The sequence below is a fragment of the Ciconia boyciana genome, chromosome 17, assembly GCF_034638445.1.
Source record: "Ciconia boyciana chromosome 17, ASM3463844v1, whole genome shotgun sequence".
Classification (NCBI taxonomy): Eukaryota; Metazoa; Chordata; class Aves; order Ciconiiformes; family Ciconiidae; genus Ciconia; species Ciconia boyciana.
In genome coordinates, this window is record NC_132950.1 from 1615362 (window position 1) to 1634301 (window position 18940).

At 44.3% G+C, this 18940-nt stretch overlaps 1 protein-coding gene across 1 annotated transcript in view; it reads right to left on the reverse strand.

Moving 5' to 3' along the window:
* Window positions 1–18737, reverse strand: part of GALNT17 (polypeptide N-acetylgalactosaminyltransferase 17) — a 215396-nt gene extending 196659 nt beyond the window's left edge. Inside the window, exon 1 of the mRNA XM_072882456.1 lies at window positions 18279–18737. Coding sequence (XP_072738557.1) covers window positions 18279–18516 — 238 coding nt within the window. The 5' untranslated portion in view covers window positions 18517–18737. The remainder of the gene's footprint in view (window positions 1–18278) is intronic.
* Between the last annotated feature and the right edge of the window lie 203 nt (window positions 18738–18940).

Consider the following 18940-nt stretch of genomic DNA (forward strand, 5'->3'; position numbering starts at 1 on the left):
CCTCCCCAGAAGTCAGAAGCACCTAAGAAGTTACAGGTAGCAAGTTTACAACTTGCTGAAAGACAAAAGGAAGGCCTCCCATGGTCTTTCCCCAAAGCCCTGCCACTGGTAGTGCTGGGGAAGGTGGCCAAGTTTGGAAGTTACCCTCTCGCACAACCACAGGACTGCCAAGGGGCATAAGCTCTTGCTGGCCACTGCGTGTGTTATTCTGTGGCTTCCCCACTCCCCCGTGCTGCCGTGACCACTTTTTCCTGGCCACATTACCCAGCTCAGTTGCATGCAGGTGAGTTAGCACTTCCCAGAGAACCTAAATGTTCTTTGCAAAGTGTTTCCATTGGAACAAAGTGTTTGATTCAAGTGTCTCGACAAATGTTCTTCTCCATATCATGTAGTTAAGAGTCTACCTCTTACCAGACCCACACAGGGACTAAGACGCCACTCAAAGTCCCTGCACAGTGCAGCCCAGGGGGGAAAGGCTGAGGAACAACACAACCAGGTGATGTTTTAGGCAGTGGAGCAGCAGTTCTCCCCGTCGCTCTGTCAGCCTGACTTGACATAGTTCCCTCTCTCCAATGGGTCAATAAACTTCTATTTTATATATGTTACTTAAAACATATGAAACTTTTAAAACAGGCCACAAGACTTCCTCTAGACTTCTCAGATTTACTATTCTTAATGAAGAATGGAAGTTAAAAGGAGTTGAGTTTTGACTCAAAGAAAAAGAAATGCTATTAAAAAAGCAACAGGGGACAATAATTACATAGAACAACATTGTTATGAGATCATTAATGCCCTGAGGTGGCTGTGAGCAGTCTTTTCTCACCTACTCGTCAGTTCTTAATTTTTAACTTAGTTCACAGATCCTGCCAAATTCCCAACGGGCTTCACAAACTCAACATATGGCTCCAGTGAAATGCAACTACCCACAGGGCAGGGAAATTTTCATCTCGTTCCACTCAGGTATTGGAAGAAATAAAGATTTCAGGCAAAGACAACCAGGCACACATTGTTCTTACAAAATATTTATTGCTATGGAGGGTGAGCAAAGAAAACTTTTTAGTACCTTCTCTAAATGAACGAATCTTCATCTCTACATAAACTTGTTACAATGATCAGCTCAGACAAGCCTGTCTCAGTCAGAAGCTCAGACCAACAACCTGTCCTCCCCTTCTGCCTATCAGGCCATCATAATACTTCAAATGCAAGAGCAGAGTATCTATCAATTTCTGAGCACGTGAAAGCTCAGATCATCATTTCCTGCAATGCATGAGCTGCACCCAACTCAGGTACTGGATATATAAATTATTTTGCAGATGATGTAAATCAAGTGAAGATACAAACACAGTTTGCAGACCAGAAACCAGCCCTGGCAGGGCATAGCCAGCCTTCAGCAACCAAGTGAGCGCTGGTTCTCTAAACAAGTTATAAAACCACTGGGACTGATAAATCAGTTTTTACTGTATAAATTCATGCATTTCAATGTCTGGTATGACCCATGGTCATTCTGATCTAGGTGCACATTACACTGACTTCACACCAAAGGAAATGACCGTGCTGGAGACAGGGCAACAAGCTGTAACTGCATGTGCTTGTGTTGCTTACTCCAGCCCCGAGGACAGCATTGGCCTTCCAGACACTGATGTTGTTTTGCAGAGTTAGATCCCCTACTAAGATGGTACCAGACCTGAATCAGATGTCTATTATTACTAAGGGAGTCCATTTTAAAGAAAAAAGGCCACAAACCGTATACCCAGCCAGCCAGTGTTTATTTGATGGCACATACATACATACAACTCCATGCGTCTCCTGGCTACCAAACCAGGAGTGTGCATGTCATGGTTTAACCCCAGCCAAGCAATTAAGCACCACCCAGCCACTTGCTCACTCCCCCCACGTGGGATGGGGGAGAGAATCGGAGTAAAAGTCAGAAAATTCATGGGTTGAGATAACAACAGTTGAATAGGTAAAGCAAAAGCCGTGCACACGAGCAAAGCAAAGCAAGGAATTCATTTGCTCCTTCCCATGGGCAGGCAGGTGTTCAGCCATCTCCAGGAAAGCAGGGCTCCATCACGCGTAACGGTGACTTGGGAAGACAAACGCCATCACCCTGAACTGCCCCCCTTCCTTCTTCTCCCCCCAGCTCTATACACTGACCATGACCCCATATGGTCCGGAATGTCCCTTTGGGCAGCTGGGGGCAGCTGTCCCGGCCGTGTCCCCTCCCAGCTCCTTGTGCCCCCCAGCCCACTCGCTGGTGGGGTGGGGTGAGGAGCAGAAAAGGCCTTGACACTGTGTAAGCACTGCTCAGCAATAACGCAAACAGCCCTGGGTTATCAACGCTGTTTCCAGCACAAATCCAAAACACAGCCCTGTACCAGCTACTCTGAAGAAAATTAACTCTCTCCCAGCCAAAACCAGCACAGTGTAAAAATAGAAGCAAATGCACATCACTACCCATCTGCTGCTCCAGCCCGTCTACTGGGAGATCTCCGGATCTGCTGCACCATTTGGCAATTCTCCGCGAGGATGTTCCCGAACATCCCGTGCTCTTGAACATGATGCTCAAGAGCCCCAAAGCAAGGCATGCTGCTCCTTCTCGTTTAAGTGAAGCAATGAAGTAGATGTCCTACAAATGTTAAACTGCGATTAACATTCCCCCAAAGCCCTGTCTGAATCTTGTCATCTCCCAAATGCCTCCGCACTGAGCTGCCCAGTTCTACCCTGGCTGCAGCATCAACACAAGTTTTTTTAATACAAAGGAGACTCTTGAAGGACAAACTATGTTTCTTCAGCTCCGAGTTCTTCAACCCTCTGTCAGGTGAGTGTCAGGAGAGGGCTCAGCCAGGGAAGCACTGACGTAGATACTGTAAAATTATATAAATAAATAAAGAGCCCATTTTTGACTCCGCTCGCTCGCCCCCTCCCTTTAAGTAGGTCACTCTGCCTGCTATGGAAATCAGCTCATCTTCAAAGCAGGTTTGCTCATCTCCTTCCTTATCTCCTTAATGTTAGAAATGTGCAAGCATTGTAAAAGCAAAGGCTAATTTCAGGCTAATTTGATTTATTCCTGGCATGGGTAGAAATATGAAACTGTATTTACTTGTCAAAAAAACCTGAAACATGAAAAATTAATGAAAGCTTGCAAGGTACCTGCCATACAGTTAGTTCTGAATTTGGTACATAGCTACAAGTCCAAGTCCCTGACAGATAACACAATGCAAGTGGAATACAAAGGGTCTTCGTGACCTAGCAAGGGGAGGGGGGAAAAAAAAAAAGAAGAAAAAAAATCTCTTGAATTAGACTGTAAAAGCTCAAGGGACTGATGTGACAGAAGCCCAGCTCATACACCAATTTCAGCCTGAAAATTAGGCCCTACCTTTTTATTTCTTTAACGTAACATACAGCCTTCCAATTCGTACTGCCAATTAATAAAGCGCATAAGACAAGCCTGATCCTAACCCCGCTGAAGTCCCTGGAAACAATGCAGCGTGCACCCGTAATGATGAAAGCGAGTTCCTTGGGTTTTTCCCAACCCACCCATATGAAGGGGTGCAGGCAGGATGCACTCATCAGAAGAATTTACAATCCACACAGGCTGGGCTACAGGGTTTTAAACACCATCAGCCGTTTGAGCTGTCCCCAGAAGACAGACTCACAGAAAATCTTCACGCTGATCGAACTAAGTGGCTTCTTCTCATTTCAGCCTTGATCACAGAACATGCAAGGGACCACCGTGGGGGGACCTGAGGTTTCCTGGGCTCCCAGGGCACCCTGGGCTCCTGCAGACTGCCGGGACAGCGGCTGCTGCTCAGCTCCTTTTAGGAAGCTCTGGGCACCTGGCAGGACTGAGTATGCACACTGCAGAAAATGCAACTAAAGGCATGAAAAGAATTTCCAGCGCTCACAGAAGGCAAATACTGAAGAGGTTTTATCTAATAACATCCAAAAAATGAGTCAAAGAAAATGAACCACAAGAATGTCATTATTACCTGAATGCCCCTATCAGCAATTTTGTTGTTTTAAAAAAAAAAAAAAAAAGAAATCAGCATTTTAAAATTCACGTATAACAGAATTTCCCAAGACTGGAAAAGCATTTGCCTTATGCACCTCTGAAGATAACTGCGTGGTACAAGGCCCTGACACAGCATGCTCAGCAAAGTTCTAACTCACAATTGTGCAACTTCAGCCTCTTCTTTTGATCCGCTGATCCAGTCAGAGGACTCATAGATCAGCTTTTTTTTTTTTCCAACTTCTTGAGTTTCAACTCTTAAGGTTTTAAGCCAGGGCTCACCGTGGAGGTGTGAGAAATGCAAAGGAAGGAGCAAGCAAAAAAGGGGGAAAAAAAATTATTTTTTTTTTTAAACTTCTGGAGGAAAGAGAGAGAGAGGCTGAAAATAGGTCTGATGCTGCCTCTAACAGCAGCAGCATTTTGCCTTCTAGACAGCAGAAAGGGAGCCTATGGCTTAAGAAGCAAGAAATAAGCTCAGTAAATATGTAACCACATTAGGTCTGTGCAGGAGGAGCTGTTGCTGGTTGGCAATGTTCAGCCCGAGAAGGACCTGCTGCACATTGTACCCCTGGCACCACAGTCTCTTCTTCCAAGTCAGAAGGAATTATTTCACGGGATGTGAAGTGGAAAGATTGTATTCAAAGCTTTCACTTACATTTAAGCTTCCTTAAGAGTTTAAGGATTTGGTTCCAGACTTGAGTACTGTCCACTGCACCTAACCCTAAAGCACTGACCATACTCTGGAACATGCTCATAAGCCGTGTTTACTGCCAGGACATACCTGCCAAAAACTGAGATTTAAAAAAAACACAACTGCAATAGGCCTGGAGGCTTCTGAATTTGGAAAGAGCACTATTAATATTAATATGTATCATTTTATAGTAGGAAGAAATACAGAAAATAGACAGCACCGTGCCTTAAGCCCTAGAATCAACTGGGATTTTTGGCAGCACATGCTGGAGAAGACAGTAGCAGCTGTCAAGTCACAGCTGGAGTTGCTGTGAAGGAGGTGAAGGTGATTGAGAAATGGGATTAGGAAAAAAAGAAAAGAAAAAAACCAACAGGTGAAATTCAAGGTAAAATGAAATGCAAGGAAGACAGACAACTGAGTTAACAGGCTTTCCTTGCTTGCAGAGCATCTAAATTGTTCTGAGCTGCGTACTTCCCTTTTTGCTTCAAGTACAGACCCTACTTCCTAACTTACACTTTACAAATTCTTCTTTTTTATTACCACTCTTCTTGCATTCTCGTCTCTGTTTTGCAGGGAGGTCCATCAGACTGCAAGGTCAATGGACTCATAACATCTGCGGGGCCTTAAACTACTTCACATGGTCCCATCACAGTGGCCCTTGGAGCAGCAAAATGGACCATGAAAAAAAACCACCCTGCCTTTTTCTTCCCCACAAGCCACTTGGGAAGCTTGTAAAGCTGCTGCCCAGGCTGCTACCTTTCAAACAGCCACACTTCCCCTATTATAAATTTGTTGGAAAATCCTAAGGATTAAAAAAAAAAGACAAATAGAGCAGGAACTCCCAAATCAAAAAGGGCTCCACACCAACCACCCCTGGGTATGCCCTCGCTGACTCGGCATGAGTTTACGCCACAAACCAGTGCTCACTGAAAACAGATGTGCTCTCCAGTGCTGCTACTCCTCTGCCAAGTCCAACTATTTCTGCTTCCACTGGGGACCTGTATATCAAAAACCTTCTAACGAAGAACAGTATGAGGCGAGTACTTAATGCCAACCTGCAAAAATCACTGATACTACCCAATTCTCAGACATAAAAAAAAAAATGTCACCAGCAGTTAGCTTGAAACTAGGACAGCTGCAGCATTTAAAATACCTACTACAAATGAGAACTACTTAGGCACATCATAATTAGTAAATGGCAAATATTAGGAGTTATGGGAAAAGAGATCGTTAAAACAGATTTTAATAGCCCAGCATTTCATACATTCAGATGTGAAAATCCAGTCAGCATACACTTCAAGCATTAAGCCTACATTAAGAAACAAACTGCTTCATTTCTGGAGTTGTAAAAACAAAGGTTAAATATCTGCTTCAGCACAAAACCCGTAATTTTTCCACAGTGACTATATTGTTTTGCTTTACGCAGTTAATACCACCTGCCCCAGCTTTATACCCACACATCTTCTGAATGCTCTACAAGGCTAACACTTTAATCATCAGACCAGCAAAAGAACCACATTTAGCATTAAGGTTTCTGGAAGTAACCTAACTTTTTAGTTATACTTCATTTATATAAAATCGCAAGTTGAAAATAACACTTTTTTTTGCAGACAGCCACTTTTCCACTACTTGTAACAAAACCACCAAGCAACCGCGCTGCATTCAAACATTCCTGTAGCAAAACAGAGATGCCCTCAGGACCCCTGCTCCCTCCCTGGCCACCTCGTCCCATGCCCCCTCTCCCTACCGATTCCTATGCTGCCCACCCATGACAGCCTCCTCATCTCCCCCCTTCTCTGCTCCGGTGGTTTCTCAGCCCCATTTTTTTTTGGAGCTGCCAGTTCAGTCCCTCCACTGCTTTTCCCCTTTGTACCAGCTTTTGTCCCTCCATGGGAACAATGATGTATGAGAAAATCATGCACCATTTCCAAAAACATCTGGACCAGTTTGCTGGCATTAAAGATAAACATGATCTTGACAGTATCTGACCATCTCAGCCTAACTAGAAAAATTATAAACAAATTAAAGCAGTTTCTAGTGATGGAAAAGGCTGGGCAGCCTCAGAATAAGATGCTACCAGAGGTGTCTACACCTGGATCTGCAGCTTTGGAGTGAATTACTTTCTCTGGATACCCAACTCTGGTAATTGTAGTTGGAGCTGGGTATTTCTGGATATGCAGTTCCGGTAATTATAATCAGAGCTGGACATTCAAGGGAATTCCAGGGTTTTCCAAACAGCTGCTCAAAGGCATAAATTATGCTGGATGCCTCAAATTGGGACGCGATGTCAAAGTTTTATTCCTTTCCGTTCATTGCCTCTTTCCTCATTGTAGCCTGGCAGCCGGTTCTAATTTGCAAGGTCTGATGCTGTTCTACAGGATCAAACAGGCAGCGTCAGTAGGGAGGAAAATTTGTGGAAGGAACATAGCATTAATTAGTATTTGGAAGTTGAGCAACTTCCTGAGAAAAGACTGATAAAAGTGTAAAATCCTATTTTACTGTCTAACCCCTTTTATGTCTGTGCAGAACAGCTATTAAACTCCCCCAGAAAGTCACTTACTGATTCAGTGCTTGATCCAAAGACAACTGCAGTCAATATGACCTGACCCCTGTAACACCTTCCATGTAAGACATTGTAAAAGCCAGTAACTACCTTTAGACACTCCTGACAGGGGCAGATTTCTAAATGAAAGCTGTCTGCATGCCCATAAATCATCTGCATGATCCAGCTGTCATACTGTCCCTTCATACCACAAGCACTAATCAAACAGCACCATGTCTGAACCGTCCCCGTTCATGTCAGAGAAAGCAGCTCACCCATCTCTGGCCCATTAGGTTAATTATTAATTTATTTCTCCAGATACTGCAGTTTTGTTTCTGACCTCCACCTGCAGAGCTTAAAAAACAGCTCTGTCCCTCTGGGCATTGCACACGGTCAACCAAATCAGCCTTATCCAAAGAGCACTCGCCCCACCACCAGCATCTGCTCCTCCAAATTGAGACTTCTGGTCCCCCCACCTTCCCACAGCCAAGGTCCCACTGCATGTCCCTTTATGAATTGGCGCATGGTGGGTATTTTCCTAATTTTGAACCAAATGTTGAAGCTGTCCCCCATAACTCACAGGGGCAAGTAAAGCTTCTGGAGGCAGAAACCCTGAGGAAGTACACAGATAGAATCTGCTGCTTGCCCCCTCCCCAGCCCTCAAAGCCCATGGAGACCCTTCAGCTGCATGACTTGGCTCAGCACCCCTGCCTTCTGCTCTCACCACTACTGCAGTCCTCCCTCCCTCCAGCTTCGCTTGCACATCTTCCTGCTTTATTATTTCATTTTCTTACACATCTCCCCTTCAACCTAGTCAACATATAATTAATATAGATTTAAACCAACATGAGTTTTAAATCCAAAAGCCACAGGGAATTAAGCCAACATTAGGTCTAATTCTCCCCCCATCTTCTGCCTCATTCTGTTGCATGATTTATCTCACTAAGGGATAAGCAGTTTGGGAATGGTCTGTTTCTCACTGGTTTATGGCACCAAATATATGGGACATGAACCAGCCAGGGCCACTGGGCAGGGTCTTAATGTAAGTGAGTGGTAATCACTTAATTAAGGCTACCTTCCAGTCATTTGTTATGGCAAGGAATAAGAAGTGAGGCATTCTTTCTCCTATTCTTTCTCACTTTTTCTGTTCCTACCTCTTAATTCCAAATATTTTAAAATCATCAAAACACATCTGCCACTTTTTCTTTGTTCTCATACCATTTCCACATATAAACCTCTTCATCTCTCTCTGCCCTTGAACATTCACTAAGTAATACATGAGGGAACTTGAACCCTTAACTAGTATATTTTTTTCTAATATTATTCTAAGTGACTTGTCCAGCATCACACAAAATGTTGGAAGAAAAACTGAGACCTAACCCTTTCCTACTGAATGCCTGGTGCCCTTAATGGTGACACCAGGCCCTTCTGATTACATGAATAACAACTTCAAGCAAGCTGAAATTCCACATTACGGTGTTTGGTCTGCACTTAGCAAAGGGCAAAGCACAACATGGCCCCAGCCTTGACTACAGGTGTAGACAAGTGTAATGGTTATTACTATTATTGTCTTGTCAGTGCAAATATGAAAAACTGAAATAAAATCTAGCAGAATAGGGGTTTTATTTTCCAAGCTATTTAAAGCTTTCAATGTTCCAGCGCACTTCACTAAAGGTGGTACACACTAAAAACACACAAAGGTCAGCAAAAATTATTTTAAACCAAATTAATGGAATATAAACAAGCTTTAAAATATCATTAAATGGCTTTTCACTTTTTTTTGGTCCTCCTTTGCTTTGTGTTTTTAGAGTATGATCAAGCAATTGTTTTGGAAGAATCTGTAGTAATTGGGCACAAACATGAGTGCTCTCATGATTTAATTCAAGGTGTAATATAGGCAAAGACCCAGAAAGAAATTCTAATTGTTACATTTTAAAATTAACCTTCTCGCTTCATTTTTATGCTCTGAGAACATGCACAACCATTTTGGGCTGTTACACTGCCCAAAATACTACACGAGCAAATGAAGATTAAAACAAAGGTTAAATAAAATCTGACGACCATCAGGTAAGAGACCTTGCTTGAGCCTCTTATGCTCTCTGCGGCTTGAGGACATCCCCAAAATAACTCAGCCAAGGCACTGCTGGTGTCTGTTAATCCACTGTTGATTTTTCTCTTGTAATGGTTTTCCACTTTCTGTATCTCAGCAGCACTTAGACACGCCAAGGAAAAGCAATTTGGATTTCCATTGCCTACAAACACAAAAAGGCCTTACTGTTACGTAGAGGAGATGGGAGAAAAGAAAATCCTGTATCCCGTTCGGGTGCTGGGGAATGGAGTCAGGGAGACTAAGGATGCTCAAGGGCCCAAAGGCAGCACGGAGCAGAGCCCAGCTCTTCTGCCTTCCCACCCAGAGCCTTTCCCTACCAGACCCCAGAGAAGTGCTAGTGCTGAGCAATTGTACTTCAAACCACGGGAAGGAACGCAAGACGTTTCCACTTGCACATAAACTGAGGGTACTAAAGAGAAGAGGGACCAAGGATTCCCTTTCCTTCCTCGGCATCAAATGCTGACACATCACACAGTTGGTTTTACTGTGATAAAATTAAGTAATCAGGTGCAACAAGGCATGACAGCTGTGCAGTAAGAAGTGGTGATTTACTATGTATGACACTGCCCCAGCTTTAAGAGATCTTCCATTTTCCCTATCAGCAGGAAGAGTGGTGCTCTTACACAACAGCCTGGGTCGGACAACCTAGGAAGATCCCAGAAAATCCATTTACCAAGAGTTACCATATTACTCCCATATTACAGATCCTGTGAAGCTGTAGGTACTTCCTGTTCCAAGACTGAACAAGTGCTGTAATATGGCAGATAGCCTTTAGCATCGCTGACCGTGGGCATCAGGTACCAGAGTGAATCACAGGGAGCGAATCCCTGGGAGGGCAGTATCATAGGAACTGGTACTCATCACACAGCGAGAGGCATGTGAGCACAGATCATCGGGTTTTTAAAAAGGAAAAAGCAAACCATGATTTTTATCCAATTCACTCCTGATTTTAGGGAATTGTCTGTCTTTTTCAGATAACTTTGCATCTCCTCACTGACACAAGCATCAAAGCCCTAAGACTGCATCAGAAGCACGGTGCGTAATTGCTCAGTGACAGCAGAACGAGGCTCAGCATAGCACTCTCCTTGCACGTAATGTTTTACGTAGGGCTCTCATTGCATCATTACCACATTATTTTTAGATAACCGTCAGTGAATGTCAGAACGTGGGTCGATAGCTATTAGATTTATAGGCAGAACTAGCTACGCTTGTAGCAATGAGATGTAAAGCATTCGACAATTTCTTGAAGAAATTTGACCACGGGGATTGGGGGCTAGAAAATACGGTTGCTAGTACTCTCAAAACTGTTTAGGAAAAATAATATTGTACCGCTAGGATACATTACTGAAGTTGAATTACTGCTGTTGACTCACAGCAGGGTCAATACTATGCGTATTCAGGTTGAACAGCCCTTTGCAGACTTCAATAAGGACATCTTACCAAAAAAAGTCTCCCTTTTAAGTTTAATATTTCAACATGCAGAACGTCCTCACCTACCCCGGGATCCAGGCATACCTGTAGGAGCCGGGAACTGGCAGCCTGCCAGCCTGCCGTAACATCTGGACCAGACTGTTCAGTTTTAGATAAAGATTAGCAGCATAAATCAGAAAATGAGTAAAACCTTTTTAATTACCTGAGAAGGCTCATTTCTATTTTCTTTTGTGCTATGCCTTATTAACAGGTAGATTTGCTCAGAGGCTGCACACAGCATTTTCTTATTAGAAATGCATGCGCTTTCTGCCAGGAGAGAAGTAATGAGGGAAGATGGTGGCCAAGAGTAGACCAGAAGGACTCCCCAAAATTCAAGTGCATTGACAGCACGTGCCTAAAGCCAACTTCATCTGTCTGTCCTTCCTGATCAAAGCGGAAGATCTTCAAGCCGGCAAGTGTGGGACTCTGTCATCTCAGCAATGCCTGCTGCCATCCAAAAGGCCTCGGGGTATCCAAGATGCTGCGCGAGCCCAGCAGATGTGACACTCCACCGACGGCTGAGTCGTGCCCTTCTGGAGTGGCAGCTGGAAGCCAGGCAGGATGCCTTCAGGCACTGAAATGTCACTAGATGCCCATGTTTTGCCAAATGCATCCAATTCCAAATGTCTCTTACTGGAAACACAATAGTACACCACTGATCCAGACTGAGGCTTGGAAATAATACTGTAATTCACATAATTACATAACTTTTTTTTTTAATCCTTATAAAAATATTCCTAAAATCTGCCTAACTAATTTGGTAGCGTAAATCTAACGTACCTTTGTAAATTTTATCATCGAGGTAAGGTTCTGTTTCTCTATTCTGGCAGACCTGAATTAATATGCAAGAATAAAACACCAACTTTGTCACTATTTTCTAGTCACTGCTGTTGCATCTCCTGAATCTTGTGTTGTCTCTGCATGATAAATGTGTTAGTGGCTTATTACTCATTCATTGCCAATGACAGTGAATATTCGGATGATGATGCCAAACAACTATCGAAAATAAAAATTATCTATCAGTTCCTAGTCAGCCGGGTTGTAAACTAAATGTCACGTTAACGTCTAAGCTTCCAGACGCTTCCAAATGACTATCTGAAGCCTCATCTTTTAACTCTATTATTTCTCTAAGAAGTATCTCTTTTATTCATTCTTTGATCAGTATCAGACCCAATTTTCATGAATCTGATAAGAATAATTTACAGACAGCAGCTCTCAGGTGTCTCGAGCCTATGCAGACCACGCTCCTGCAGTTAGTAAGTTTAAGCTGCGAACTTCTAAAAGCATGCACTGACTCTGGATAATATGCATTAGTCCTAATGGGGAATATGACACCCAGGTCTGTTAGGTATATAATAAATATTAATTGCAATTTTTATCAAGTAGCTATATAAGGCTATATAAAATAATACAGTTGGTTTCTACTTCAGAAACATCATGGTAGTGGGGCAGACAGGGAAAGAGCATCTCAGATCCTGTGTGATACCCATCAGTTAATACAGTAGTCACATCCCCATAGCGTATCACTTTATCTCCACATCATCATTTCTTATATCAAAGGATTTCACCCAGCAAGGCTGTGCTCGTATAAAGAGCTATTTTATTTCATTAACATGATTAAAGTTTGGGCCCTTCTGCCTACAAACAGCACTTCCCTACTCTCAATTATTTACATTTGGTGGTTTATCTTAATCAGAGAATTTCTTAGCATTTTAGTTAATATATTACCTACTGTTAAAATCTTAATATTACTAGTCTGTGGGTGTAACGCTATTACATACTACTAAACAGCTGACAGAACCGCTTTTAATCTGCCTTATTTACATATATAATTTTTATACTCAGTAGTTAGCTAAGTTTGTAATGTACTTTGAGGATGATAAGTGTTATAGAAGATAAGCATTATCTTATCCTTATGGGAAGTAAATCCACATATCTCTAAAGTGTTCTAAGTTAATTAAGTGCCATTTTACAAGGGGGATAGCAAGACCATGCAAAAGGCTGTGTTGCAGTATCAGCCTCAATGTCCATATGCAACCCTCACAAAGTTAATTTCCTAATTGGATAAGCAGACAAGAGCACAATCTGTATGCAGGGAGGCTGCTGGCATGCACTTGTTCATATCTCAGCATGTGCAAATAATTCCATGTGCAAAAGCACAGATGAAACTTGTTTAAAAAAATGAACATAGGCTTATTTAACCACCAAGGAATTTAAAGTTCCTCTTCAACTTTTAACATTTGGTAAAGCAGCAGTTTACTCTCTGTGCACTTCTTTAGCATGAAGGGAAGAACCCTCTCTTGCTTACTCATTTTCTGACCTTCATCACTGGCCTCTCATTTACAACAATTTGCAAATAGCTTTTATTCTCCCTGATCTTATACATAATCTTTTGTGAGTTTACAAAATAAAATTTAAAAGAAGAGCTTAGGATGAGTCAGCAGTGCCCCTTCACAGTGTTTTCTGTCTTACTAATATTTAGCTTGAAGTAAAGAATTGTTAAATTTTTCTTTCACACTACTCAGAAAGACGCCACATCATTCCTGTCTCATTGGCTTCCAGGCAGCTGAGTGCTTACTAGATTCAGCTGTTGTTGTGTATCAACCAAAAAGCACCAGAGAGGGAGTTTAAAGCCTCCAAGGATCGTGAAGGCTATAATCTAAGACCCAACCTCTGCTGAACATGCACGAGCAGCCATGGAGGAGTTTACCCCAGCACACCTGGGAGGTGGCTGGGTGGAAGGTTCCTTAGCTCACCAGTGACCAGCAGAACTGATCTGCTTCTATTTGTTTAAGGTGTTCAGCTATGGTAGATATGGATGATGGCTTCCCCACATGCAAACCAAGGGTTTATTTAGAGTCATCTCCCTCCTGCACTTCTTATTCTCAAACTAGCAGTACTATTTAAGGACTAAACTATTTATATATCGACTTCAAGAGCTTCTGGCAAACAGGGCTTAGAACAGGGGATTGCCCACTTTTGGGCAGGATCAGACTCAGAAGGATAGAGACAAAAACACACAAGAACGGATCCAGGCTGTCTCCTCCTACCTGGGATGAAAACTCAACATTGGTGCAGCCCCAGTGCTCTGCACATGTAAGGAAACCTGCTTATGGACCCCATACATCCCATCAGCCTCTCGATGCCTCAGCACCATTTGTCCAGCTTCTCAACACTTCTGCCTTGGGCAGGCACCACTGAAGGAATGCACCAGCCTTATCCTCTCTCCTTCTGAGGAGGGGGGTGAATGGGTGCTGCACTGCCACAAACATTTCCCTTTCCTACACCCAGAGTGGGATCAAGCACAACTTCAAGAGGACAGAGGGAGGTGGAGGAGAGTAATGTGAGAGTTCAAGGAAGAAGAAACACAGCCAGACAAAAGCTACCTGGGCAATTCTCCCAAGGCCATTGCTTGTAGGAGGGGAGATGAGCAGCTTCTCACCATGCAACGAGCATGCACCCATGCCGTCGCGAGGAGCCTCATGGTGAGCAAAATCTTTGTATGCTGTTTCACGAGGCAAACTGCAGCTTTCTTCAAGTCATGTCACTCATCCTATATGCTACTTTGATGTTAAAAAGTTCACCCACCTTTGCTGTCTCAGGATACTACAAATGCACTATTTGTCAAACTTCTCCGGAGAGAGAGGGTTGGGTAAATCAAAGAGTTTTCCCAGCACTCCCCAGGAAGCCCATGGTTGCGGCAGAAGCTGAATGCTCTCTTACGAGTCTTCTGATTCACTCCAGCTCCTTCCTAGCTAACTAGTTTGCCATGTAGGCACAGAAACCCTCTCTTTGTAAATGTAGACCCAACTGGAAAGTTCATTTGTGTGAATCTCCATAAAGCTGGAGGATAATCTGGACCACAATTTTTGCTTACGTAAATATCAGCACACAAAAAATTAGGTCTGGATCAAAAAGACAAGTTGTAGTTAATATCCAGAGTAAAACACACACATTCCTTCCAGGCCTTCATTAGCTTTCTCTGAACATCTGCTGAACAAGAAAATTCCATCCATAAAAGTGACTACAGAAGTTAAAAATCCTCTGAATTCTCAGATGTGTGCACATACAAATCACTCCGTTTCAAAGGGCACCCTTGTACTTCTTTGCAACCGTGGGAGCCATCCAATTAGAGACCAGCAAAAAGCAACAGAAAAGCAAAAAGTAAACCCACAAGGCTTGTGCAATGAACTAAGGAACTAATAAACTTTTAGAAAGAACAAAGCACGCATACAGCTCCCAATCAGTTTTAGGCCAAAAGAAGACCAAATAGACAAATTTGGACAAACCCGAGTCTTCTCACAGATACTTTATGAATTATGAGGAGAAAACTAAGCAAGGCCACCGTCTGCCGTGATGACTCCCCGATCCCATTCAGCATCCCAAAGGCACTCTTTCAACCACCATCTGACACAAGCATCCCACGGCTGACATGACGTAACTTTGTGCAGCTGCAACCCCAGCTAACAGCGGCTGGAAAACACCACAAGACCAGCAAGGTGCATCACCTGGAAAGTGAGGAGTCATTGTAGGAGGCAGACTGGGCCACGTTTGGGACAGCTCTTCTTGCACAAAGACCACTAAGAGGGGACCCAGTGCTATTTCCAGAATGGCACTGCAGAGAAATGTCATTCAAAAGGAATGACTGTGTAAAATAGTTCCTTTACCAGACCTGAGGCAGTGTTGTTTAGCTTGTTTTCATGGCCAATATTTACAGAAATAAATACACATAACATAGAAAATTAGGGTTGCCATACCAGAGAGAGCTGTTATTTCCAATATGCTTTACACTACATGATTCAAAAAACAAAAACACAGCAATGGTACGATCAGATTGCTCATTTGATCTTTACAGAATGGAGCTTTTTAAGAGATTCAGTTTTTTAAAGGTGGCTTCAACTCCCACTGAAATCCAGCCAAGTCCTATAACGTAGAAAAAATCCATAGCTGATTGCACCCAAACTATGGTTTAGTTTCTCTCTTTGGCCAAACACTTCCCAATCCTCCCTGAGGTGCAGCTTTCCACATGCTACGCCATAGGATACCATATTCCAACACTCTGTATGTGCTAAACCACAGGCCAGATTTAAAACAAAACACCTTACGCAACAGAAAGAGAATTATCTCGGTGGATGCATTTTGCAGGGAGCTTGTCTAAGAGCATATGGTGGGTTTTGTTAGACACTTCACACCAGCATGCAACTTCCCTATCCTAAGAGGAGGGATTAAAAAAAAAAAAAAAAAAAAAAGAAAGAAGCGAGCTCATATTTGCATAATTCAAGTGGGCAGTAGGATTTTAGCTTTTAGGTATACTTCAAGTGCCCAGAATGAATGCCGATTCAGGCATAGAAAACTCCTGGTGGCGAAGCCGGTCCAGCTGCCTCTGCATCCTCAGTCCTGTGGACTGTCTCAGCACACCTGACTGTTTCCTTTCAGTGGCGGTGGGTGGTGATGGGGGTCCACCTGGCCCCCCACATCTTGCTCTAAACCCTTGTCTTGCTGAAGCACGACACACAGACATCAGTCAGAGAACAGAGCACATCGTACTTTCCTAAAAATCACATGTACCAAGTATATACTTGACCCAAAGTTACATAACCACTATACCAGAGCTATTTTTTAGCCAGACTCATCAGTGTTGCTATAAATCACCCCGGTATGCGGAGGCCAGACAAGATGTCACATTTATGTGCTCAGCTTTCTGCCTGCCCTAAGAAAACGTTTGTGATATGGGCAACATATCTATTACCTCTCTGCCTCCCCTGGTCTTTAGATGCATGACTGCTCTTCAGCACTAAGCAGACTACTGTACTACACCGTAAACATACTCCAAGTGCCCACAGCAGCCTACAGATGAGACAGCATATTCAGAGCTGTCCTTGTGCTCGCGGCTCCTGCTACAAGCACCAGCTAGCTCCAAAAGCAGCCCCTAGAGCACATTGGAGCATGGAGTCCCACGTTAATCTCCACAGAAGAAGGGTAACAACTCATGATTTCAGCTCTCCCTCTGTATTTGCGGGAAGGGTAGACAGCATCATGACTACTTGTCCAATACCAAGGTCCTAGTATGAGGTCTCCTGTCTTGAACTGCAGCTATTGCCCCTTTTTAAATAAGTGCCCAAATCTTCCTGGAAACTTCTGCCCTAGCAATATCCAGAAGCAGCCAGTTTCACAGTTTGATTGTAAATAACACCCAGCTTTCTACCTTATTCCCTGTTACTCTTTTGTTTTACCTTGTTTATCACCCAACAGTGCCGCTTCAACATCTTGCGGTGCTAGACGCTTTCATAGGCAGGACAGGTTTTCCACGCAAGTATATAAAGTAGCAATATAAAGACGACTTTCCTACTCAGCTGAGTGCCTCTCATTTTGTACAGCGCCTTCCCCAAAGCACAGACACTGAGACAACTACTATGCACCAGGAAAGGTACGCTTCATTCCTGCACCTGCCTCACATCCTCGGTGAAGAAGTATCATCAGCAATAGCTCTGATTCAGTTCGGAGACACAGCGCACAGCAGCTTTCGGTTCAACACGGCACAGAATTGTGCATTAGCTTCATATTCAAAACTCACGCTGAGGGAATCACACTGACTTCGCCAAAAACATTAACTCTGCTAATTCTGATACACGAAAACTTGCAGTCGTTAAAGCTACAGAGATTGGAAGCAATAAACAGGACTCTTGATTGAGATTACATTCCCAGTTGTGAATCTATGGGGAACAATTTAAAAAAAAAATAGCTTCCACAGTCAGTGTTTTAATTGGATACCTCACCTAGATTTCTTACATCTTTACAATATGTTTTTTTATCCCACACGGCATCTTTAAAACTCCCTTTCTACATCTCAGAACTACTGAACCTGGTGAGATTTTAATAGAAATCCCTTCACTACGCTATAAAGAGAAGCATTACTTGAGATTTTAATTAGCAGCTGTCAATGCTGAGCCATAGGAAATACTGAATAGTTTGCTTAACTTATTAGAGAAAGTGCATTTTGCTTTCTGACCTTCTGCACTCGAACGATGCAACGTACTTCAGCCGTTCAAAAACTCGCTTCCAAAAAACCAACTCTGTAGTAGTAAAAGCCATTCCCTGAATCAATATACAGAGTGCTGCTCCAACCCGTATTCGCCTGCTGAACACCCTCTCATTTGATGCAGAAATCATGACACTGTAATTTCCTGACCACTGCTATAAACCTGAAAGGCAGCATTATGTTATTAGGATTTCCGCCCATCCTGTGCAAGGTACTCTGAGCTCTAAACACAAATGGAACTTGGAAATCGGGTCCTAAATTGATTCAGTCCGTTGAGACTCCGTTTGCATGATAATACAGGAAAAAAGCACGGTCCTATCACGCGAACTTCAAGCAAGCCCTGCGCCCGCTTTTTGCCTCGATTCTCCACCCGCGACCGTACCCAAAAGGCGTTAAGAGCAGGAGAACTATTCCTACCGTTCAGCTGCCTGTAGACTATATCTTCTAGGAGGGAGAGTCTCTTCAGCACTGCATCCTGGATGGAGCCGATGCCGTGGGCTGTCAAGTTGGCCACTTCTGCCCTGGGATGGATGTCATGGAAGGAGTCGCCACTCTTGGCCGTGATGGGTCTGCACTTGGCCAGGAAGAGGACGAAGCCAGCCACCGCGATCAAGTTTAACACCAGCAGGACTTTGACTCTCCTCAAAGAAGCCATCAAACTTCCCGAGGGGCACCGCCAGCCGCCGCGCTGCCTGCAGGGGCTAGGGGAGCGGGCCGGCAGGTGCCCGCCGCTGCGCGCACATCCCACGCCGCCGCGCGGCGCGGGGGGCTGCGCGGGGAGCGGCGCGCCCCAGCCCGGCCCCGGGCTCGCCGGACGAGCCGCGGCGGGGAGCGGAGGGCTGCGGGCGCCGGCGAGGAGGGGCGCCGGCGAGGAGGGGCGCCGCTCGCCGAGGCGCGGCGCAGCCCGCCCCGGGCTACGGCCCCGCAGAGGAGACGCCGCCGCCGCCGGGGCCGCCCGCCCCGCTCCGCCCGCCGCCGCGCTGCCGCGGGCGCAACTTCATGCCCCGCGCAGGGCGCCCGCGCCTCGGCTCCGGGGCGGCCGCGGGGCCGAAGAGCCCTGCGGCAGCGCCGCCGCCGCC